Source organism: Mauremys mutica, chromosome 14 (genome assembly GCF_020497125.1).
Source record: "Mauremys mutica isolate MM-2020 ecotype Southern chromosome 14, ASM2049712v1, whole genome shotgun sequence".
Lineage (NCBI taxonomy): Eukaryota > Metazoa > Chordata > Testudines > Geoemydidae > Mauremys > Mauremys mutica.
Window position 1 is genome coordinate 38,345,245 of NC_059085.1, and position 25,932 is coordinate 38,371,176.

The window sequence follows — 25,932 nt, forward strand, 5'->3', positions numbered from 1 at the left end:
TTGGCTTTGAATGGAGCGCCCTGAGAAAGCCAGATGTTGTGAACAAAGGTCTAAAAATAATCTGTCCAGTGCTCATTCAAGGGGAATATGTGCCTCGTGGGAACACGAGATGGGAGAACCTGATCTATCTTTGAACAAGAAAGTTCAACAGCAGCTCCTGGCTCCTGATTCTGGGCTCCCAAACTTTTTTTTGTTTTGTGTTTTTGCCTCCCAGAAGCTGCCCAGCAAAGAGCCGGTTGCTTCAGCAGTCAGTTCTCTCCCTCTCTCTGATTCGTCTGGCTCCTTGAAAGCTGGGATCCGTATTTTTTTATTTCTCATCAGGAACATGGACTCCAGCAGCAATCGCCTGGTGCCCAAGCTGCATTTCTGCAAAAAGATCTTTGCTGCAGCCTTGTGTGTCTCAATCTTACTCCCAGAATCGGGCTTTGCAAAGAATCTCTGGAAACGTGCTCTCCATCTGAAACTGGCAGAGAAGTCTGATGTGAGTACCTAGCTGAGGGGGGGACATTGCATGTGAATTAGCGGGAGGCAGGCGTATGTAATGGTGTGAGTTCTCTAAGTCCAGTGTGTGCTTTGAGAATGATCAGTATTTGTATCCTATGCTTTTTCTGTTTGTAAGCCTGCTTGGCTGTGTTAAATGTTTACCACCTATTTGCTGCAACATGAGACATACAGACAAGGGCACACCTTATACATTGTAATGCCATAGCCACAGCCCACGGAGGTGCTCTGCACTGGGAAAGGCTGGAGAAGGGAAACTTAAAAGGAGAATGTGGTTGCAGGTGCAAAACTCATATGAATGTGCATAGACGTGCTAGCATGAAATACCAAAAGGAAAGTAGCATCGTGCACTGGTTAGAGCAGGGGAACTGGGAGTCAGAATTCCTGGGTTCTAAGCCCAACTCGACCACTGGCTTGGGGGGGGGGGTGATCTAGGGTGAGTCACTTCATCTTTCTGTGACTCATTTTACCCATCCACTGTAAAGTGAGGATAATATGTACAAGGGTTTTGTGACATTTAGCTAATGAACAATTTTGTAAAGTGTCTTGAGAGCTACACATAAAAGGTACGACGTGTATACATGTAAAGAGCTCGTTCCTGTCATGGAGCAAGTAGTTCCAGGGAGAATCCATTCTCAGGTCTGCCTCCTCTTATAGAATCATCGAAATTCAGGGCAGGAAGGGATCTGGAGAGGTCATCTAGTGCAGCCACCTGTGCTGAGGCAGGACCAAATATACCTAGAACCATCCCTGACAACAGGTGTTTGTCTAACCTGGTCTTAAAAACGTCCAATGTTGGGGATTCCACAACCTCCCTGGAAGCCTATTCCAATGCTTAACTATCCTTATAGTTACAAAGAATTCCCCAATATTTAACCTAAATCTCCATTGCTGCTGATTAATCCCATTTCTTCTTGTTCTACCTTCAGTGGACATGGAGAACAATTGATCACTATCCCCTTTATAACAGCCGTTAACATATTTGGAGGCAGTTAGCAGGTCCCCCCTCCGTCTTTTTTTCTCAAGACTAAACGTGCCCAGTTTTTTTAACCTTTCCTCGTAGGTCAGGTTTTCTAAACCTTTTATCATTTTTGTTGCTCTCCTCTGGACTTTCTGCAATTTGTTCACATCTTACTTAGTGTGCTGCCCAGAACAGGACACCGTGCTCCAGCTGAGGTCTCACCAGTGCCAAATAAAGTGGGGCCATTACCTCCGGTGGCCTACATACAGACAGGGGTGAAAGTAAAATTGAGCTCTTATTCGTATGGGGCCAGCTCTTCCCCCCATACCTCCCCCCGGAGAAGGGGTGGGGCCTCAGGCGGAAGGGGCGGGGCTGGGGTCAGTGTCCCCCAGCCACCCATCTGCGATGCCTGGCCCGCGCCGCCTGGGGCTCCAGTGGTGATTTAAAGGGCCCGGGGCTTCGTCTGCCACTGCTGTGGTAGCAGCAGCGGCGGCCGAAGCCCCGGGCCCTTTTAAATCGCAGCCCAGGGGCAGCTATTTCTCTCCCCCCACCCCCCATTGGCGGCCAGGAGGCAATGACATTAAAGTGCTGCCATGGCAGCGCTTCAAAATCAGTGGTACGGGCCGGTACTGGCGACTACCGGCCCATACCACCTTACTGTCACCTCTGGGTACAGCGCTCCTGTTAATATACCCCAGGATACTAGCCTTTTTCGCAACTGCATCACATTGTTGACTCTCATCCAATTTTCTACAGTACTACCACTTAGCCAGTTATTCCCCGTTTGGTGGTTGTGCATGTGATGGTTCCTTCCCCAGTGTAGTACTTTGCACTTGTCTTTAGTGAATTTCAGCTTATTGATTTCAGACCAATTCTCCAATTTTTCAAGGTCATTTTAAATTCTAATTCTGTCCTCCAAAGTGCTGGCAAACCCTCCTAGCTTGGTGTCATCTGCAAATGTTATAAGCATACTCTCCACACCATTATCCCAGTCACTAATGACAATATTGAATAGTACCAGACCCAGGACAGACCCCTGCAGGACTCCACTAGATATGCTCCCCCTCCCCCTCAGTTTGACAGTGAACCATTAATACTACTCTTTCAGTACAGTCTTTCAACCAGTTTTGCACTCACCCTATAGAAATTTCCTCTAGAGACCACGTTTCCCTCGTTTGCTTATGAGAATGTCACGTGGAATTGTGTCAAAGCCTTACTAACAGCTTTGCTCCCTATCCACTAGGAGAGTAACCCTGTCAACGAAAGAAATTAGATTGGTTTGGCTTGATTTGTTCTTGAGAGATAAAGTGGGTGATGTAATAACTTTAATAAAATGTTTAAATCTATTATTGGACCAACTTCTGTTGGCGAGAGAGACAGACTTTCCTTTTCCCCCTATGACTAGAGAGGTGTTAATGGGCCACTTCACCTGGAATGATCCCTTGAAATATGTGTTAACAACGCATGCTAACAATCTGTTCCACCTTGCATTTAGCTGTGACTCTCTACTACACTTCCCAGACCTGAGGAAGAGTTCTGTGTAAACTTGAAAACTTGTCTCTCTCTCTAATATCAGGGGACCAACATGGCTACAACACTGCAAACATGATTTGTTCTTGACTATTCTCTGGAAGTACCGCCTCCATTCTGCCTCCCCAGATGTCTGATAGGTGTTCATTAGCACTGCTTGCTGGTGTGGGTTTCTGGCTGACATGCCGTCATCTGGGACCAGCCTCACTCTTATCTTCAGGCCATTATAGCTGAAAACAAACCAGTGAAATGCAGGAAACTTCCTGCAAAAGCACAACATGCTTTTCTAGCAAGACTGAAATGTTTCCTGCCCAGAAATCCAGTTGCAATGTACTTGAAAACCCTTTTTGCCTAATTAGTATGTTGCAAAGAGAAAACTAGACAGGCAGTTAGTCTCCAAAGTGGTACTGGACACTATGACCACAGTGTTCCAACTCTGAAAGGTTGTCCATCAGGATCAGTAACAGCAAAGCTAAGGGGAGGGGTTGGGCCTGAGCATGTTTCTGGAGTTCAAAATATTCTGGGGCCAAAAGACTTCTCTCAGTATTGCCAAACGTTCAAAAATCATGAGTCAGGCTCATCAAAAATCATGAGATTGTCTTTAAAATCATGAGCTTTTGTAAAAAACAATAGATTGGGGGTTCTTTTTATTTGCCTTCTGCCTTTTGAGTCTTCAGGTTCGGTGTTTAGGTGTACTGGGGTCACATTTTGAAGCTTTCTCCACAGTCACGAGGGCAAGAAACTTCCTTTTTCTTTAAGCATGAAGGCTGAAATCATCTCATATCCACTTGACTCCAGGAGCTGGGGCTTTACGGAAAACAATAATTATCATGAGACTTATGACAAAATCATGAGAGTTGGCAACACTGTTCTAAACATCAACAAAAAGGAGGGGAAAGGTATACAATTTTTGTAAAAAAAAAAAAATTCCTAGTTAAAAATTCAAGGCATGCTATTTAAAGGGGATCTCAGAAAAAGGGCTGTTTTTTTTAAAGTATCAAATTAAAAAAAAAAAAGTCACATTGACCTTGTCCTTTTAAAAGCCAACATTGGCCAATGCCTTTTGCCTCCTGAATACGTTGGGTCAAAATTTCAGCCATTGTTAAGCTGGCATCTGTTTCTGCATGCTCAAGTTTGATTGGGCCCACAAAGTAGATGCTAAACTTGTTTTACGTGTGCACTGTTGGTGCAGGCACCCAGCTACTCCAGAGGAGCACAGCGAATAGGTTGGGCACTCACATTAGGAGGCACAACCAAGGGCCACGAAGACAAAATGCCAGGGACTATGGCCCAGGAGGCTGACAATGACATGTTCAGTAGCAGACTTGCTCTGCGTACGCAACAAGTGTTTTGTGAAGTGTGGTGCACTGGAAAAAATACCATTATTATTAACAATAATAATTCTGCCATGTTGCAAAACCACTGTGAAGTCCAATCTGCAATCTTCTGCTTTCCACAGAAACTATGAAGCAAAAGACCCTGACAGATAGGATCCTATGTTTTGATGTTCAGATAGCTTGTTCTATAAAGGCACAGAATCCTTTCCCTTAGGGATATGCCCTCCTCCTTGAACCAGTTGCTTTTCAAAGGACAGTTTTTCTGGCAGCAGCTAATCCAGGTGCTACTGATCTAGGAAGCTCAGGAGTAATCACTTTCTCTAGGAGGGGGTGGAAGCTGCATTTTTCTCTCCTTTCCCTTGCACGCTTGAAGAAGGAGAGTTCCAATGTCTGACTTTTCCCTTTGCAGAGCACTGGTCCTGGAGTCTCTCTATGTCTGGTGTATGGTTCTGCACCAATGTGCTGCATTGTCCATGCCTGGCTGAATGCACTCCAGTCATGCAGAGTGGGGAATGCTCCTGTGATCAGCCTTTTTCTTTCTCCACCTAGACCCTCACATCTCATCGGACAGGGTTGTCTTGTTGGGGATGAGGGGGGAGAAATGAGACATTGTACTTAGTCCGTTGTTTGACCTGCCCCAAGCTAATGTATTTATTGCCCCCTGCTTATACCAAGAACCGTATTTAGAATGAATGCAGGATCATGTTTCAGATCCTTTGCTTCTGACAGCAAAAGGAAGGAGTGGGAATATTTGGGACATTCAGTTTTAGCCGTGTTAGATTTCAGTTGATGGAAGGGATGTCAGAGAAGCAGTCAGTGATACAAGAGTGGCCCAGACGGAAGAGGTTGGGGTTGGAACAGCAGATTTTTGTGGTATTAACCTAGAAGGGCAATCAGATGGAGTCCCAAGGGATAGGGCATAGTGAGACAGCAGAAGGCCAAGGATGTAACCCAGTGGGAATCCCTATCGAGAGTGGGAGAAGTTTCCAAAGATCCAGCAGTAGCAGTGAAATGGAGATGATGATCTAGCAGGTATTTCTTATCCCTCATTTCCACGAATGTGCACATCACGCACAGGATGTTTATTCTTTATTGTTTCAGAGGAAAGATGACTGAACAAATCTCACCAATCATACAACACATACTGAAATCAATGGCAACCCTCCTATTGATTTGTAGTGGGACAAGATTGAGCTCTAAGCAATGTCTCACTAAGACAAGCATCTAGAACAGTGAAAAGAAGCCAGCCTTGAACTTAAAGGATCTGACCCTCAACTGGTGTACATTGGTGTAGCATTATTGACTTCAGTGGTGCTGTGCATATTTACATCAGATGAGAATCTGGCCCTAAATCTCTCTCAACAGGAACCCCAACTAGAAATATGTCTCGCCGGATCTATTCTGCATTGTAATATCCTTATGTTGAGCAGAAATCTATTTAGATTTGCTTGGAGTTCAAGTGTCAGAGCATTGTGCTTAGCGGCAAACTGGTTCTCATTTGCAGACAAGAAAAATATACGGGTGGATGGAATTTTTATGAGGCAGGTCAGAACCCTCAGATGTTATTGAAAGTCTGGGAATACAGTGAGTGATTTAGGATAATGAGGCTTCATTCCTTTTTTTTTTTTCCTAGTCACTCTGGACTTGGCTTCCAGGTTGCTCAGCTGAACTTTTAACTTTCCGCTGTTAACTAGTTTTTGGAAGTCTTTAATGCAGATATCGCCATTAAAATGGATTCATGAGTCTCCTGAGACAAAGAGCAACTCGCTTCCAGGATTGAAAAATATCCTGAAGTGCAGAAATTTTAAGACTGCCAGAGTCCATAATATTTAAAAATCCAAGTCATGCTCACAGCCAAAATGTAAATCCCAGGCAAGCTATTAAATAGGCACTTGTGGAAATCATTATTCCAAGACAGCATTAATACAAGACTTTATTAATGAGGGAATTACTTCCCCCCTTTTTCCTAAAAATCTTATGATACTCCAAGCAGTGGCAGCATGTTGATTAGTTATATTTTGCAAACATGCTGTTTCAGCAGTGAATTTTTAAGTGCCAGGATATCAGGAACACTGAGAAAGTAAGGAGAAAACTTACTTAGTAGGGAAAAGGCCACTCTGGGAATTCTTGGTCTTAGAACTTTCATTGTTCTAAAAGGGAAGCCACATTCATTATGGTCAACTGTTCATTATGAATTTTTCCCTTTCAGTTAGTGAATCATCTGTGAATCAATCATATTCATTTTCTTTTAGTATCAGTTACCCATCTGCATTTGCTAAATATTTTGGGTAAATTCATTTCAGACTATGAGAAAAAATAATGAACTTCCAAAATGAATGCTTTGATGAATAGTCATCCCTGCTAAAGTCTATGGAATTTTGGGGATTCCTGAACATTTTCACTGATATCCAGTATTTGGACTGGGATTATGAATTATGAATAGACCCGGTTCCACAAAAATAAAAAAAATGTTGTGATTTAAAAAAAAAAATCTAATTTCCCAAAAATTCAACTTTGATTTTTTTTTAATTCAAAACTTCAAAATTGGAAGTTAGTGTTCTGACCAACTCTATTGCTGGTTAAAAATGCAGGGTAGAGGGGGAAATTGGGGATATCTTCGTCAATTTTTGTTGTTGTTGTTGCTTTGCATTTGAAATCAAAATATTGAACTATAAAAAAAAAATGAAAGCGCTCTCATGATTAATAATGTGACCCATCAATTCATAGGAAGAGATTCTGATGCCTTTCCTCACTTTGAGCAGCACCTTGCTCCATGAGTAGTGCCTGTTAAATACATGGACTGCTAGTGGAATAAGGTGCTTGTCAACATGATTACAGTACGTGTATTAGAACCTGACAGTGTAAATAGAACTTGGGACTTTCATTTGTGGAAATATTGGTGAATTAGGTTTTTTCCCCCTCACTTCTCAACAAATTAAAAACTAATCATCATCTGGATTTTCCCTACCACACCCCATGATCTACCAGCTGCAATTGTTTGTTTATTTAGAACCTGGGTGGGTTTACACTACAGTTCCCAGGTAATATACTGGATGCATCTCAATCAGAGGGCATTTCAGACATCTGGGAATGTTGCCTATTATTAAGGGTGGTTCTTGTCATTGAACAAATGTAGGAGATTGACTGAAATAAAGAAATACCATATCGTTGTCACTATATGTTATGCATGATCCATTACAAAGAAAGTGGAGGTAAAATCGATCATGTCAGCATTACAAATAATATACATCATTTCCCCTTATTGTGTTGAACTGAATTGCATCAGTTTTCTATTAAATGAACTATTAGTTATTCCTAATTCCATTTTAAAATAACTGATTACAATCCAGTCATTCCTAACAACAAGGCCATAGTAGCAGCAGCCAGTCCCAACGTTAATAAATCGAGTTATTTGTGCACTGGCTCTCAACAGTTGCAAACTGACGCCATCTGTTGCAATCGAAAAGCATTGCAGTGAAGCCTTCAGTGTTTCCTTGTACATTGATGTAATGACAATATTTGAATCATAGAATCATAGAATGTCAGGGTTGGAAGGGACCTCAGGAGGTCATCTAGTCCAACCCTCTGCTCAAAGCAGGACCAATCCCCAGACCCCTAAATGGCTGCCATGATTTTTCCCTCTTAACCTATGTCCGCTGAGTGCATTTATTTGGAAAGGAGAAGAAAGAGTGATTGGAAAATCTATTTGCATTATTATTTAAACAAAAGCAGCTTCCCACACATAACCATTACCAAGCCCAAGGAGAAAGGCAGAAACTCTTGGCAAGCAGACTTAGGTGCAAATGATGGGAAATGCTTATACATTATACCTGATAAACATACTGAGTGTATTGATACTACAGGGCGGTATCCATCTTGGGAGTTCAAGGTCGTGCAGGGGATCCTATTGGTATCCTCTCCCAGGAGGTTTGTTTTGACAACACCTAGTTCAATGGGCAGTACCCGAAAGACAAACATTTGTTTTCCAGAAGCGTTGTTGAGTCCCAGGGATAGGATACCTCTGGTAGGGATGATTTAACAGTGCCCAGACATGGGGAGAATCTCTCAGTGTCAATCCAAGTTCCTCTGTAACCTGATAGTGCCCTCTTGAGAACAGCCTGACTAGAGTGGTGCAATACAGTAGACAAGTGGTCCCCAACCTTTTTGGTCTGGCGGGTGCCAGACGACGAGCCACGGAGGACCATGGTGTCGGACAAGCATCTGCCGAAATGCTGCCGACAAGCAGCAGCATCCAGAGGCATCACTGCTGAAATGCTGCTGGCCAGTACACAGGCTCACTTAGACGCCCCGGCAGGCGCCATGGTGCCCGCAGACACTGCGTTGGGGACCCCTGAAGAATCTGGCCCTTTGTGACTGATTTGCAAAGGTTAGGGTGCCAGACATCATTATGAGAGTGTAGGTAGATTCGTAAACCAAACTCTCTGACAGCAAGTTCTTTTCTTGTCTCCATTTGCAGCTTTATCATTTTGGGCCAAATGCTGATTTCAGTTACAGGGTGTAAATCCAGAGTAACGCCTTTGGCTTTGGTGGAGCTTATTTGGCATTACACCTGTGTTCATGAGAGCTGAATCTGGCTCTCTGAGTCTAGTTTGATCCCACTATTTAATTATAGTCAAACTTTTCTACTCTCTATTTCTGAAGTTTCCTCTGTTCAGTTTAGCTTAGTTTCACTTACGTTCCCCAGGTTCTCTGTCTCTCTCACGTGCTCACACACACTGACACCATATTCTTTTGCAAATCCAACAAAAGTTGTTTTTTTTTCATACTCCAGAGCATTAATAGACACTTTGCTGGTAGCACATGGTAATAGTTAGATAGCAAAAAAGACAAAAAATCTTTTGTGTCTGAAGAACATAAAAATTTGAAAGTCAAAAATCATTCCTCCGAGGAGTGATGTATTATTTAGACAATGGGTCTGATTTTCCCTTCACTGAAGATGCTTTGCATTGTCCCACCAACACAAAGCAGCCCTAAGGCTGACGTCGCTAGCCAGGGAATGCTTGCCGTGATGTGTCAGAGCCACCTGTTGTGACATAGAGCCAGTATATCTGATCCTTGGCTACCCTCTTCCCAGCCCTCTGCATAGCTTCCCAACCGCTGAGAAGAGGGTGGACCCAATCATATTCTTTTCCCCTTGGGAAAAGGGGTGTGATCAAGGGAAAAGGGCATGCCTGGGGCGGGCTCCCCATATTAGCTCCTTAGGGAAGTTGGCAGCTAGCGCAAGTGATAGCAGCTGCCAGGTGGCTCTAATTGACACTGTGGGATGGGACTGGCACACAGACAGCTGAGGGTTGGAAGGTTACATAGCTGACTTAGAGCCAACTTTGTGTGCATGCACACCCGCGTACACACACCCTTCCTTTGTTGTGCTGGTGTGCATGCACACAAAGTTGGCTCTAAGTCAGCTATGTAACCTTCCAACCATCAGCTGTCTGTGTGCCAGTCCCATCCCACAGTGTCAATTAGAGCCACCTGGCAGCTGCTATCACTTGCGCTAGCTGCCAACTTCCCTAAGGAGCTAATATGGGGAGCCCGCCCCAGACATGCCCTTTTCCCTTGATCACACCCCTTTTCCCAAGGGGAAAAGAATATGATTGGGTCCACCCTCTTCTCAGCTACGGACCAGGATCTGAGCCACTGAATTCCCTTTCCAGGGGGTGAGGCTGACAGAGCGGTTCTCCTGATCTGAGCAGCTTGTGCAGGGAGGCTTTGCACCATCAGTATCTCCCAGAGCTGAGCACACAAGTCCCTAGGCGCCACCACAAGGAGGGAAGCACAGGAGTAGAAGCGTGGCTGGTGGGTGGGGCTGATCCACCTAGACAGCCCCACCCACCGGGGCAGGTGGAAGCTGAGGCAGCAGTAGAGTCTGCAGAACGCCTGAGGTGGGGAAATGTGTTCCTCCCCCTTTCCCGCAGAACTCCCCCGCCTCACACAGCATGTCTGAGCGCAGGGGTGAGGGGTTTGGCCCATGGTGAGTAGGAATCGGGCTTGAGCGGCTTGTCAATTTCTGTGACACGCAGGGAGTTGGCTCCTCATCCAAATGCCATCTGTGTGAATCATGCTACTTTGTATGCTGCTGCTTATGCGTTTCAGGGAAAGTGCCACGCTCTGCTATTTCTACCTGAGAGTTTTCCTCATCGTTTATGTGTGATAGGCTGTATTTTCCCCATATCCAAATACAGTTTGACTTGGCATAGTATTAAATGGGCATGTGTCCTCTTCTGCAGCTTCTGGTACAAAGCTGGACATTTCATTCCCAGGGAATCCCAAGTCCTGAGTGTTATACAAGTCTGGAAATTTAAAAAACAAAACAAAAAAACTTAAGGCCAAGCGTAGGCACAACTTTAAAAAATAACTGCAGATTAAGAGGCCTGATTTTCAAACAACACTGAGCACCTGCACTCTGAAAAAGTGGCCCCTTAAAGGTGCCTTATGTTGGACAGGCCTTAACTATGGCATCTCAAATCATGAATCTTGCCCAGGATTTTCAAAAATAAGAGACTATATTTAGGCTGCTTAATCCACAGGCAGACAGATTTTCAGACCTGCAGAACATCCCAGTCTTCCTCCAACCATGCTGTCACCTAGCCAGATCATCATGTGTTTGATAACATAGTCTCCCAACCAAAAATTTCTAATCCCATGGTGAGCATGCCTGAAAACTCCCATAACCCCCCTGAGGTAAGCTAGTTTAAAAAGTCAAAGGAGGGGCAAAGTAGAACATTGAGAACTCTGATACTACAGGTGAGGCATAAGATATTAGCCAGAAAGGGAACAGATTAGGCACCAAATGCATGAAAGAAAGATTAAGCTTCTTTTCAAGGCCTTCAGTTACTAATCTCACTTTACAGGAAGGTCTTAAATTAGTAAAAGGCTGCTGGAATTAATCAGAACAAACACAGAATGATTATGAAACACAGGAACAATAAGGCCTCTATATCATCATCTTCATTTCAACTTATCTTTCTTTCTCGCTAGAGTATTTTTAAGGCACCAGTTACTGAAGTGCCTACTGCCTTTCTCTCTTACTCTCTCAGACAAGTGTAATGGACATTTTAGGGATTTAAAAATTAGACTCCTGAACGCTTCCACATCATTAAAACAATGTAATAAATAGTAGTACTTGGGTAACCAATTTCATCAGCTGATCTCCAAACACTTTGCTAAGGTAGCAACAGATTAGAATCTTCATTTTACAGGTGGGGAAACTGAGGCACAGGGTGGTGGGATCACTTCCTCAATGAATACATGAAGTCAGTCACTTCTTAATGCTCACTCCAGCTAGTTTAGTTTGCAATATGTTTGGTGTTGATCAAATGTTCTCCCTTATGCCAAATCTGTGTTTTCCCTTTTTGTCTTTTTTTGCAAGGATTATGAGTACCCTCTTCATTCTCACAGCGCCCACTACCAGAAGAATGACCGCTGCCCCCCACCCCCGCAGACTTTACCAGAGCGAGCATGTGAGGTGCCCAGCTGCCGTTCTGATTCCGAATGTGAAAGACACAAGCGTTGCTGTTACAATGGGTGCATCTATGCCTGCTTAGAATCAGTACAGCCACCTCCAGGTATGGTGGGCTGTGAGATCAGAAAGAAATGTCCAAGATGTTGCCCAGATACAAATAGAAACAGCTTCAATAACAATGGTAGGCTGTAAAATGGGGGTATAGCCCCATATATATTAGGTCTAAAATAGGACTTGGGGGTTGAGCCTGAATCAAGAACTCAGCTTTGGTTCCATGGCGGTGAACAGTTGAAAGCTGCCCTTGTGTGATTTTTGGCTCAAAAAAGAGGAAGTTACACACGATCTATTGACCTTCCAAGATTTCCACCAATTTAAATGGCAGAAATCACAAGATCAGCTATTTTCACTGTATTATACATTAGCCCAAGTTCATGGCCACATGGCTGGTAATGAGAGAGAGAGTGGACAATTTTTGAATATTCAAAATTTAAGTGAAAACTTTGAAAAAAAAAATCTGAGAACATTTTTTGCTGGTCTTCAATCAATTTGGAACTTTTCCAAAATTCAAATTTATGCCAAAAAGTGTTTGGAAAAGGTTTTCTGCATTTTTTGACCAGTTCTGCTGGTAACCTTTTTATAGGCAAGACCAAACTGCTTTAACCACTTTAACTACTTGCCAAAGTCAGAGATTTTGATTATTGTTGAGAACTAGCTTCAGGACAGTCATTTTTCTTTTTATTATAGTGGATACTCTTAATGTTGCAATGTCTTTAGTCTCTTGTCTGTAGATAAATTTATTTGAAAAGTTTGAGCAAAATCCTTTCTTCCGTTTCCAAGTTAAAGGAGAGTTCAAAGAGAGATTCTTTTCCAGCAATGAAATCATTCTAACACCCAGGGCCGCCCAGAGGATTCAGGGGGCCTGGGGTCTTCAGCGGCGGGGGGGCCCTGCCACCGAATTGCCGCCGAAGACCTGGCACTTCGGTGGCGGGTCCCGGAGCGGAAGGACCCCCCCGCCGCCAAATTGCCGCTGAAGACCCAGAGCGGAAGAAGCTCCGGGGGCCCGGGCCCTGCGAGAGTTTTCCGGGCCCCCGGAGCAAGTGAAGAATCCTGCTCCAGGGGTCCCAAAAGACTCTCGTGGGGCCCCTGTGGGGCCCAGGGCCTGGAGCAAATTGCCCCCCTTCCCCACCCCCTCTGGGCGGCCCTGCTAACCCCATATTTGTACACTTACTGCAGCGTGTACAGATGCTGCACACCCAGTTAGTACAGGTATAAATAGCAGTGTAGATGGTGAGGCCCAGCTTAGGTAAGTAGAGTAGAGTAAGTGCCCTACATGCCTGAACCGCCAGGGTACGTACCCGACATGGCAGTCTACTTACCCAAGCAGTACCTACCATGCCGACGTTGCTATTTTTAGCAGAATAGTGTCTGGCTGCTGGAGCCTTTCCCCCCGCAGTGAAAGGCCCTGGCAGTGGTGAAAGGCTCCGTCAGCTCCCCACGGCCTCCTCCCTGCAAGAACCTTTCTCGTTGCCTCCCAGCTGCCAGAGACACTCGTTGCCATGTTGAGCTAGGCACTGCAGTGACAAGTACGGACACAAGCCTGTCTGCCATGCAGTGGGTAGTGGCACATGTAATGCCTGTACTCTGCACGCCGACGTAAGTTTAGACATAGCCAGGGATACAGTGAAAAAGGCTTGAAACTTGGCACGGACATCATTCTCTTTGAACTATGACTTCTCTCGGGTTACACAGGGAGCAAGAAAGAAGCTTCTGAGCATGCTCCCGGGGGGTATTTGCTAAGACTTTTAGCAGCACTCAATGATGCCCTATCCAGTTTGGGCCAGATCTTGCAAGGTGCTGAGTCCTGGCTCGATCCAAAGCCAATGGAAGTCAACGAGAGTCCTTCCATTAACTTCAATGGATTTTGGATCAGGGTCTCGAAGGTTGCTCAGCATTTTGCAGGCTTAGGCCTTTTGTGCTGCCATGTTGCAGGGGTCCTTGATATGACTGCTGTAATCAGGCTGCTGCTGGGACATTTTGAATGATTGTGAATGTATATACGTCACTGAGACACACACAGCAAAACCCTCCCTGAAGAACTCCGCCTGCCTTATCATCAGGGACTGGAGAAAATCAGTGGCATGAAAATAATTGTGTGTGCCCTGTGACTGCTCATCCTTAACAATGTGGTTTTTTTTAATAGTTTTAGACTGGTTGGTGCAGCCAAAACCACGTTGGCTTGGAGGAAACGGCTGGTTGTTAGACGGACCAGAGGAAGTTTTACAAGGTACTGTGAGTGCAACTCGGCATTTTAATCACCTGGGCATTGTGGGTTGTTGAATTCTGCAGGATGAAGGACACTGATTTGGAAAATAATATTCAAGTCAGATGCAGTTCAGTGCCAATAAATCAGCCCTTTTTCGAGGGAGGGAGAATAGTAAGTACTTTGGTTTCAGTTCAGAGCCTCAGGCTCCTCTGAAACATCACTTAATCTACATTGCAGACTCAGTGTTAACGTGGAAAGAACACGTCCTGTAAACTAATTGTCCATTAAATGAGATACGGATGTACAGTGCAAAAGGCCAAATAATAACCGATTTTGTGATTGTACCCCATGCAGAAAGGTGACTCCAGGGCTTGTGAAGTGAACAGTATTTGAAATCTAAAGCTAAAGATTTGTTTTTAATATACAGCTCTGCTGAAAGCCTCCTTAGTAGGGGCAAAATTCTCCTCTTCCATCTGCCATGCAGATGCCTAACCAGTGCTCATTAGTGCATGAAAATGTGATTAATGTCAGAGAAAGTGATGTGAACAGGATGAGCAAAGAATATACCCAATGCAACTTGTAGAAGAAGATTTTGCCCTCAGAGCCAGGTATGACATGATAGTATAACCTGACAATACAATATTGCATGTCATTCTGTATGCGTAGGTGCTTGGGTTAGATGGCCGGGTGAATAAGGGAGAGCCATTTCCTTCCCAACTACATAGAACTGACTTACATGACTCAATGGCGAGATTAGTTTGTGTGGTGTATTTGATGACAAACACAATCCACTCCCATTCAGGCTTACACAGTTTCATGTAGCCTTTGTACATTTTAAGACAGTGCTATTGCCACCTATGAATGACATATACGTGCAAAGAGACAAGGTGGGTGAGGTCATATCTTTTAATAGCTCAACTCCTGTTAGTGAGAGAGACAAGCTTTCAAGCCACACAGAGCTCTTATCTTATCTTGCCTCTCTCACCAACAGAAGTTGATCCAATAAAAGATATTACATCTTTCCCCTTGTGTCTCTAACATCCTGGGACTGACACAGCTACAACTACACTGCATATACATGCAAAAACAGATAAGCCCAGGAAAGTAATTGATCAGGTTACCTCTCCTGGCACACTCCCCATCAGTACCTGGTCTGGGCTGTGGAAGCTAATGATCCAACAAGTGATAAATCCTGGTTGTGTGCTACCTGAGGAACACTGTGTATACGCTAAGATGAAGGGACAGGATGACTTCTTTTGCAAATCTCTGGCCTCTGCTATGTTCTTCCGCTGTGTCTTCTTCACTCTCTTGTTGTCTACCACTGTCTTTTATACCCTGTTCCGTGACTTTACTCAGCCTCAGTTACCTCATCTGTGTACCTACCCATTCTAAACTCGACTAAACATTTTTATGCATAAATAATAACTAACCTAAACTAATACATTTTTGCTTACCCTGTTAAAACTTTTTTTTTGTCTACTTCCATACTGATCTCCTTTGTATGCGCTGCTGTTAATTTTACTGTCTCCATCTAGTTTTATCTTAGTGTTTTGGTTTTGTGACCTTGGGTTTTTGCTTGTTAGCTTCTCTTAGGGGGCACCTGAAGTTAACAATTCCCTTATGACGATCTGTTTCACCCTGCTATTTACATAGATAAGGTTTTACAAAGCAAGACACACAAACTAGGTTTCATGGTTTACATAACCCTGAAGCTGTTATAACTAAGCTCTGAAATGTTGCCTCAGCAGGGACACACAGAAAAGCAAAAATTCCTTTATATTTTTCTACTCTCTGTATAATTCATTTCTCCAGCATTGTTTAATATATATATATTGGACTAACACAGTTCATTGCACTGTTTTCCAACACTTGAGATGCACTTTATTCAAACAACGAGTTTTAGATTAATAGATTTCAAGGACAGAAGGGACTATTGTAGCCTTCTAGCCTGATCTCCTCTATAACACAGGCCAGAGGATTTCACACAGTAAATTCCTGCATCAAGCCCTTGAGCAAGTCATGACCCTGATCTGTGCCTCAGTTTCCCCATCTGTAAAATGGGGATAATGATACTGACCTCATTTTTAAAGTGTTTTGAGATCTACTGATGAAAAGCTCTATGTAAGAGCTAGATGCTATTATCTTTATATCCTTTCTAGCCTGAATTTGTATAGTATCAGCTTCCAGTCACTCGATTTTGTTAGGCTTGGTCTTCTAGATTAAAGACCCCTCTATTATCAGAAATATTTTCCCTGTATAAGTACTTATAGATCATGGTCATGTCACCTCTTCAATAAAGATGAAATCACACCTCATTACCAATTATCTGAGCCATCCAATCCCACCTCAGTTGAGGGAGGTGTGATCTGACCACGGGCCTGGAAAGTAGGAACCTGAGAATTGTCATTCCCAACCCTGACACTGACACCCTTGGTGGCCTTAAGCCAGTCTCTTGGGGCCTGATTTTCAGATTCCAGATGTTGTTCATGCAGTTCCGTGTGTGTTTCCCATGCATGCACAGCTGAGCATGCAGAAAGTAGGTTCCTAAAGTAAGCGCAGGCCTGAAAATCAGGCCTTTAACCTCATTGCCTCAGTTTCCAGATGTATAAAGTGATCATAAAATGATCTGCCTCGCAGGTTTGTTTAATCAGTGGTTCTAAAGTACTCGGACAGTCTTGCTTCAAGGCTTATTAGAGACCAGGATGAGACCTAAGAAATGGGGCAGATTATCCCACATCTGTCTACTGTGGGGGTCCTTCCACCTTCCTCTGAAATATCTGTGGCTGGTCACTATCAGAGACAGGATATATGGAAGCCAGCTCTGATCCAGACTGGCAATTCCTAATGAGAAAAGTCTGTCTTCAGCTCCACTGACTTCACTGGGGTTGTACAAGTGTCAGTAAAATATACCTCTCCTCCCCCCATATTTATTTTTGACTCTTATTTTATTTGGCCATGTCACTTAACCTCTCTGTGCTTCAGTTTCCACATCTTACAGATGGGGATAATACTGGGTTACCCCACAGGAGTCATGTGTGAGAATTTAATTCATTAGTTAATAGATGTAGAGCATCTTGAATATTTTGGAACCATTTTGCCTTGCTGTGCCCAGCGACCTCTGGGCACAGAAGAAGGGGAGAACTATGTAAGAGCTAGATGCTATGACAGGGAGTTGGTAATGGTTTCCTGGTTCTTGACCCAATCCCGGGTGCTGCTTAAAGCAGTTTGATGGCTGCTCTAAACTGTGCCAGCTGGTAACAGTCCTGGAGAGGCTACCCACTGTTCAGAGCACGGCCAGCCACCCCTCTTTTCCACCAGTCCCCAGCCCCAGCACACACCCTGTAGAATGGGCTGCAGGAAGAATGGAAAGGCAGCTAGCTAGGTTGGTTCCACAGCTGCGGGACACTCCCCCACATCAGGGACTCTACAGTCATTCTCCCCTCTCTTTGAGAGGAGTAAAGCAGACAGCATGTTATGTCAAGCTCTCTATACGTGTTAAATATTCAATATTATTGTTTGTAAAACACTTTGAGATCTTTGTGTGGGAGGGGCTACCGAAGAACACAGCAGGATTATCCTTCTCCGATTAGCCCAGCGTAATAAGATCTAGGTTTATGACACGCAGGCTTGTTTTCCAGCGGAGGCCTGCAGCACCACTGAGGATGGGGATGAGCCTTTGCATTGCCCTACGGGATATGAATGCCACATCATCAATCCGGGCAACACAGCCGAAGGAATCCCCAACAGGGGTCAGTGCATCAAGCTACGTGGAAATCCCGGTCAGTTCATTCAAAAACATCCATCCTCGCTTGCTCTATCCAACTTAGGGGCTATGCTGCGGGGTTTCTTGCCTGCCCTGAGGCAGAGAACGGCTCAAAATGTCAAGTCAAGCTAAGTAGAGTTCCTGGGTTTTCACCTCCTCCCTCTTTTAATCCTGGGTTTCTTCAGCGATGTATTTGATCTTTCCACCATGGCTTCATCACACTTCCATATGACAAAGGAAATGTTCCTGTTGCGTTGCAGGCAGCTATCCCCCCAAGAGTGAACATCATCGCCCCTTGCTGCCTCTCCATTCTCTGCTGTCTCAGTCGAGTGAATGCTTCAGAACTCAAGTCTCACATGCATGTGATGCTGGCAACCAAGTCATTGCTTTGGCCTGAAAAGAAAATGCCATAAGACCAAATATGTGAGCTAAATTCGGGGAGGGAGGGGGAAGTGGGGGAGTTCAGAGTGAGATGAACACCCTGTATAAACGTGGGGGGCTAACATCTGGGCCTAGTTATACATTAGCCACCCCACTGAGAGAACAGTAGGTTGCCATTATGTAACTGGGGGGCAGAATCCGGAGCATATGTTTTTGTGGCTAGTCTTTACTGTGTGTTCTTTTGATCATACTAGTATGATACTCAAGGATAAGGCACCATGAGGATGTAGGATAGGAAACCATTTAATTGGGGGAACCACTGAACAGCTAAAAGCTGTCTATGTGTAACGCCTTAAATTACAAGAGAAAATTAAACTGCTGCCTTTGAAAAATGCAAAGGGTCCAATCAATATAAACAGCACATGTTCATGGCCTTTCGGGGCTTCTGGAAAGGTGCTGACTGACCTCAATCCCCATGGAAGCCAAAGGGAGTTGAGTGTTTGGCACCATTCAGGATCAATAAATCCTAAATAAATCCTAGCTGCAATTCACTTTTCTCTCTTTTTCTTCATGTTTGCAGTACATGACATTTTGGACTGTAAGCCAAATTCTCAACACAGCTCCACTGAGCTCTTTAATTTACTTGGCATCAATAGAGCGAGGCCAATTTACAAGCTGAGGAATAGGCCCTGTAAATGTATTTTATCAATGTCTGTGCATTTGCATTTTGGCTGGGACAGGAAAGCATTTATTCCCATCTACAGATGATAGTAAACCTCAGTGCATTCTATTTAAATACCAAACAGTAAAGTTCTTAAACGACAGTAGAAAAATCAAGATTGAAATTGTTTTCTGTCATCTGACCATAGTTTCTGTTGTTGTCTGAGTCACAAAGATCATCCTTTTTTTTCTCCACTGGACTGTTTACCAATAAGGGAGCTCACACACGATGTGTTTTCTGAGACTGTTTTTAACCTGTACAAGAGTGTGCAGCTTCTGTGAAAGATTAATGGACTGTATACTCTGATGCAACTCATCACAGGCCAAAAACATCAGCAGCCCCTTTTCCTACTTAACCACAATAAAAACCAGTAGAAGTATCAAACCAGAGCCCTCTTTTGTTATTGTTTTTTTCCAGCAATAAAGACTAAAGGCTTAAGAATTTTAACTTCCTTTGCCTTTTTTGTGTCTTTTGGTTTTTTTTTAATGTCCTCTAGTGCAGTGGTTCTCAAAGCCAATCCGCCGTTTATTCAGGGAAAGCCCCTGGTGGGCCCGGCCGGTTTGTTTACCTGCTGCGTCTGCAGGTTCGGCCAATCGCGGCTCCCAGTGGCCACGGTTCACCGTTCCAGGCCAATGAGGGCTGCGGGAAGCGGCACAGGCTGAGGGATGTGCTGGCCGTGGCTTCCTGCAGCCCCCCATTGGCCTGGAGCGGCGAACCGCAGCCAGTGGGAACCACAATCAGCCAAACCTGTGGACGCGGCAGGTAAACAAACTGGCCCGGCCCGCCAGGGGCTTTCCCTGAACAAGCGGCAGACCGACTTTGAGAAGTACTGCTCTAGTCACTAATGTAATGATATGTACTTGTGTTTATGGTGTTTGTGCACTAGATGTCTCTTTGAGCTGTAAAAGTTTCAGACACAGTGGTAAACAAAGGAGATGAAGCTGGAACTTGAACTGTGCAGAAGCCTGTTATAGTGTCTCAAATTCTAGCTATGTTTTCTTTAATAAATGCTTTCTGTGTAAGAAAGACTGGTTCCTTAGATCATGACTACTTTTAATGGTCAGAGTATTTAGGAGGAGGAGGTGACTGCATGGATCCGCTGGTCGAAATGTACTGGTAGGAGCTGCATAGCAGCCTACGGATACCCAGACAACACAGGTGCAGCCATGGGAAGGCGAGATGCATGCTCTGTTCCCCACCCAAATGTTGAGGGTAGGAATCTTGGTCCCCTTAGTTCCCTGAGGAGTTTTCAGGCTCTGCACAGGGGCCAGGATTTAATCCAAAGGAAGCAGTTAAGTGTGAAGCCTGGTTGGCTACGTTATCATAACTAGGCTTGGACGGATTCCATTTTTATCAGTAAATGTCGATTTCACCATACATCCAAAATTGACGAAGTAAGAAAAGTGCTGCTTGTGAACTTATCAGAGTTTGACTTAAAGATATTTACCTTATATATTTTGACATGCAGTGCTGACACTTTGTTAATGGTTATCAAGCTTTATCTTTTTGAATCTCAACACCTACTGTCCTTAAATAATTATTGTCTGACCCCCGCCCACACACCCCAATTTCCAGCGACTGTGAAAATTTAAATTGATGAAAATAGCCAACAAAATTGCTTAGAAACCATAATTTTGCACAACTGTAAAACATTTAAAATCAATAAAAATAGAGAAAAAATGCTTAAAAATAAACATGGCTAGCATCTGTCAATTTTTAAAAAATCAAATTCTGCCAAACCTGATCATAATGTATCTTCTTGTTTTGCAGATGGACGCAACCTAAGGCATAAATATTACAAGGAGTATTTTGGTAAGACACCATCTGTGGGTCTTTGGTATTGCTGAGCTTTACACTGGTCCAATTGTTTATGAGGAATTTGCTGCTTATGAAATAGCACAGTGGGGAGACATTCCTCGGAAGCTTCTCAGCACCTCTTTGCCAGTGCATCTCAGAGCAGACATGTGAGGCCCCTACCACAAGGTCCTCCAGATCTGAGACTGCCAACAGTGCTGCAATGTATGGTGGGTTTATGACAGGGAAGTCACGTCTGGAATGGGAAACACCCAATCAAATTCATTTTAACCTTTGATTTAATCAGGAAAGGAATCCTGTTCTTGGAAGGCGAAAAGCTAGGAAAAGCTACCCACTACTTTGTACCTTTTTTTCCCCCTTGCTGGTTTTCCATACCTTAGATCATGATAACTCAGCTCTAGAATGGAATGGTCAATCTCCCCTTGCTTAGTCCTATGCAACCTAACTGATGTGCTGGGAGTAACCAAAGGCAGAATTTGGGGACTTCACTGGTGTAATTTTAACCTACCACTGTTACAACAGCCCCACCAAAGAACTGGAAAATAAGACACAGACCATTTAAAATATGCAGCTAGAAATCTTTCTGAAGCGTTCATTACTGAAAGGACATGCCGTAAACCCTAATTTGGCAGAGTTTTATTTTACAGGGAGTAATTCCAATAATGTACTTGGCTATGTGAAACAACAGCAGAAGCACTTAGGTTAACTGGGGTAAGTACCTTCTGAATAAAGGGATGGGTGTGTGAGAATTATATGCAGATATACTGATCTCATAGAGCTAGCAGGGACCTTGGAAGATCACTGAGTTAAGTTGAGTCCAGTCTGCTGCCTTCACAGTAGGACCAAGTACTATCCCTGATAGATTTTTACCCTAGATCCCTAAATGGCCCCCTCAAGGATTGAGCTCATAACTTTGGGTTTAGGAGGCTAATGCTCAAACCACTGAGCTATTCCTCCCTCATACCTGACAGCGCCTCAATGTACAGTGATTTAAAGACATAGTCTTTTACAGGTGAAATTACCCCTCTCTAGCATCAGGCATATTGTTCACTTAGGTGTCCTTGAAGCCCTAATGGTGCTGAGACCATAAGAATGGCCATACTGGGCCAGACCAATGGTCCATCTAGCCTAGTATCCTGTCTTCTGACAGTGGCCAGTGCCAGATGCTTCAGAGGGAATGAACAGATTATACAGGCCCTCTGCACAGGGTTGAAATTCACCCTAGGGGTATGTCTATACTACACTGTAAGCCCATACTCAGTCTCAGCTTTGAGCCCAACCCCACCTTCCATCCACACACAAATCAGTCTGACTCAGGCCAGGCCCACCCACTGGACTCAGGCATGTGAACCCTGCTGGAGGGGTGGGTCAGAGCCTGAGTCCTGCTGAGGCTTGAGTCCAAACCCTGTCATTTTGCAGTGTGGATGCAGCTCAAGCCACAGACTCCAGTCAGAAGAGCTGCGTACTGCAGTGTGGCCACGGTAGCATGACTGTGAGACCTGGATCCAGCAATTGTAAACCCAGGTTTGCAATACAGTGTGGATTCTCAAGCACGGGCTTGGAAAAAGCGCAGGTCCCACAGCCCCAGAGTTACAATGCCGTGTAGACATACCCTAAGTGAATTTAGTTGAAAGGCATATGCTGACAAACAGGAAATGGTATTCACCATCCCAAGGCTGGTCTGTGCTGCAGGGGGATCTCTGCAAAATATTCATGGTGAAATTCATCTCTTCAGGTTCCTTTTCATTTGGTTTTGATTTCTCAATATTTGTCCGGCTTCCTGAAAAAACCTCTTACATTTGGTGGGTTTTCTTTTCTCATGTAGAATAGGACCATGCAGCAGAATTTGGGGATTCTCAAACATTTCAAAACAGCACTTAGCCAAAGATTAACATTCATGCCCATGCAATGTATACAATTCTTTTTATAGTAAATGCCCAAATGCTTTATACTGCACATCTAAGGGCCCAACTCTAAGGCAGCCACTTCTGATCCTGAATGAGAAAACGCAGAGACTGGTAGGTTAGAAGGAGACTACAGCGGAACCCAACCTTGCAAACACTTAGGCATGGGAATAACTTTATAGCAGTGCTACTGAGCACCATGGATTCTTCACATGAATACGCACACTCACACAGGGCCTGGTCCAAAGCCCATTGAAATCAGTGGAAAGACCTCCAGTGACTTCAGTAGGTTTTTGGGTCAGGCTCAGATGTAAGAATTTGCATTATCAGACAATCTGTCCCAAACTGGTGGTGTCTTTATCTTTCAGAATCGGATGCGGCTGCGTTAAAACAACAGGGACAAAATGAATCAGTTAACTTTTCATTAGGCCTAAGTGAGGCCAATTGCTGAGGTTACCTGGTTGGGTAAGAATGTGTTCTATGCAAACACCACAGCAATGATAAACATTTAAATTCCTTTTTTATTTTAATTTGATTTTCATTCAGTGGGACCTAACAATTAAGGAGCTTTTAAAGAAAGAAATACCCAGTAGTTGTCTGATTCAGATGAACTGCAGCCCTCGGTCTCCAGATACAGCTATTCAGCATCTTCTTGATCTCTGCAAGTTGTTGATTAAAGACCTGCCTGGTGCAAGAGCAGCTATTCCAGAACTCAGCCCAGTGAAGAGGGGGAGAAATCCATTCCTTTGATGGCAGCTGTAGTATTTGAGCAGCACCTTTACAACTGAAACAGATAACCAGTCTGATCCACAATTTCATTTCAGATCTGTATCAGCACAGTACACACTATAATGCACACGAAGAGTCTGATTTCGCTTACGTAGGTGTAGTTCAGGAGTGACACTGGTATAAAAATGGTGCACACGGGTTTAAAATCAGGCCCTAGGTATATACAGCCTGCTTGATGTTTCTAATATATGTGTGCTGAATCAATGACTTTCATACTGCACGTATATCATATTAACAGAACTCAGAGGTCTCTTACCTAAAAGGAAATGAATCAACTGGTAGTTTATGAATAGCATAAATGACTTTAATATGTTCATTAAAGAAAATGGGACAAATTTGTCTCTGTTGTGTCACCATTGAAATCAGTGGAAGCTACACCAGGGATGAATTTGCCCCAGTGAACAACTATCCTTTTATGATTTAGTCTACAAGGTGATCTATGTATTCAACAGCATGAGGCTGGAAATGGCCTACCATGGTGCTTTGTCTGATATTCCCTTAAGTACTACAGTATATGCAAATGTTTATTCTTCCCCTAGAGTTTGGAATCCCTATATGGCAAAGGGGAAGTTGAAAATACTGAGTGTTTCTTTCTGTTTATTTTTTGACCAGCTAAAATTGTCAGGTTTTGAAAAATTTCATTCCAGTGTTAAAAGAACAGGAGAAACTGAGGCCAGAAGGGACCATCGTGATCATCTAGTCTGATCTCCTGCACATCGCAGGCCACAGAACCCCACCCACTCCTGAAATAGACCCCTAAACTCTGGCTGAGTTACTGAAGTCCTCAAATCATCGTTTAAAGACTTCAAATTACAGAGACTCTACCATTTACTCTAGTTTAAGCCAGCAAGTGATCCCTGCCCACGCTGCAGTGAAAGGAGAAAAAAAAAAAACCAACCAGGGTCTCTGCCAATGAAATTCCTTCCTGACCCTCCTCCCCCAAAAAACCCAGTGAAAAACATGTACAAAACATTTTACTATTTTTAAATCAGCTCTAGAGCTCAGTGCCCTCAACTCATATTGGTTTCAGTCAATGTTATGTGTTTTAAGGACCTTTCAGGATCTAACACCTAGCCTCCGGTCTCATTGAGCAAAACACTCGAGCACATGCTTAACTCGAGGTGGGCATTTTGCTTTGCAATGCTAGTTAAGCTCATGGCTGAGTACTTTGCTGGATAGGAGCTGAAGAGCAGGAATTTAATCACTGCAAAATGAATCTAAAAAAACAAAAAGGTGGAAAACTGATAAAATAAGGTACTGCTGAATGTTTGCTGTTTACTACATGCTGTAGAAAATCCAGCCTACCTAATGGTGCTAGGGTGTTAATTTTTCTTTTAAAGTTCTTTTAAATTGTCAAACAGAGAAAAAATCAGCCAGAGTGGAGATCTGAAGGCTACATTTCCAGTATTAACATTCATACTACTTTTGACGACACCATATCTTGCAAGACAAATTTTTCTGGGTTCTTACTGCTGCCCAGAAAACAAATGGTTTTAAGGCAACACTGTAAAAGCTCAGTAGGAAATTGGTAATGTTAGCTTTTAAATATGTGTGTTTGGTATATTTTAAGGCTTGTCTGGTGCTACAATAAACTTTTTGTGTAATGTTATATGCTCACAGTGCTCATGAGCTGCCAGAGTCTCAGCTGGTGTCAATTGATGCCTTCAATGGAGCCGCTCTGACCTCCACTATGTGAGAATCTGGCCCAATGACTCATTCCATACTATCACTCATGTTTTGCACTGCTTGTGATTAGAAATGTAGGTTCTCCTACCTTGGTGCTCAATAAAAACAAATCCAGTATATTTTTCAACTCTATCTAGTTTCAGGTGTGTGTTTTTAACACCAACTCCGCTCTTCTTTAAAGTAAAAGAAAGTAAATTTTACGATGAATTTGAGTCCTTGTGAAAGCTGCCAGAGCAAAAGCCCGGGTGACCGAAGCCCTTCATTTATCTGTAGGACAGTATAGCTGGCAGCAGCCTGAGCTTTCCTTAATCTTTGCCCTTCTCACTAATGTACATTGACCACCTGGAGGCAGGGATGCTGGAACAATTTGAGAGCCATTGAACCAAACTGTAAACCCTGTATATGCTGGACACCTCTTCAAGGCACAGGGTGTGGCAGCACCCATAGTTCCAGCATCTATGCCTGGAGGGGCCAGAAGGTTGAGTTGCCATGGCCCAGTCAGTCCTTGGCTTTTCTGCTGCAAGAGCCCACCAATTATCAGGGTGGATTATTGCGATGTTGCCAGCTGGGAACTGATTCCACCCAGCTCATTTCACTTACCTCACCAGCCATCGGCTTGGAAATGTTTGGTCACTACTGATGGGCTTGAACAACGAGAGGCTTCACATCCTATTAGATGTGCCCTACTCTGCATCAGAGTGAACAAGAATGTTTCAGGAGAGTAAGGGCTAAATTATACCTTCCCCTACGTGATTGAGCTAAAGAAGGGGGAAGGGCACAGAGTCCACCCCAGCTCTC

General features: G+C 43.8%; 1 protein-coding gene across 1 annotated transcript; it reads left to right on the forward strand.

The window, feature by feature from the left end:
* On the forward strand, positions 1 to 25,253 carry WFDC1 (WAP four-disulfide core domain 1). The gene is made up of 7 exons (XM_044987857.1): positions 1 to 481; positions 11,720 to 11,915; positions 14,013 to 14,096; positions 17,714 to 17,854; positions 20,711 to 20,752; positions 21,403 to 21,466; positions 23,206 to 25,253. The coding sequence occupies exons 1-6, from the start codon at positions 11 to 13 to the stop codon at positions 21,459 to 21,461; spliced, it is 993 nt and encodes a 330-aa protein (XP_044843792.1). The 5' UTR covers positions 1 to 10; the 3' UTR covers positions 21,462 to 21,466; positions 23,206 to 25,253.
* Positions 25,254 to 25,932: the final 679 nt, after the last annotated feature.

What these genes read in the sequence shown, in the direction of transcription:
- WFDC1 (XM_044987857.1), top strand. Translation starts at nt 11, where the DNA reads ATGGAGCGCCCTGAGAAAGCCAGATGTTGTGAACAAAGGTCTAAAAAT. An exon ending in ATCAGTACAGCCACCTCCAG is followed by an intron (nt 11,916 to 14,012) that starts GTATGGTGGGCT and finishes TTTTTTTAATAG; the next exon opens with TTTTAGACTGGTTGGTGCAG. An exon ending in ACCAGAGGAAGTTTTACAAG is followed by an intron (nt 14,097 to 17,713) that starts GTACTGTGAGTG and finishes CTTGTTTTCCAG; the next exon opens with CGGAGGCCTGCAGCACCACT.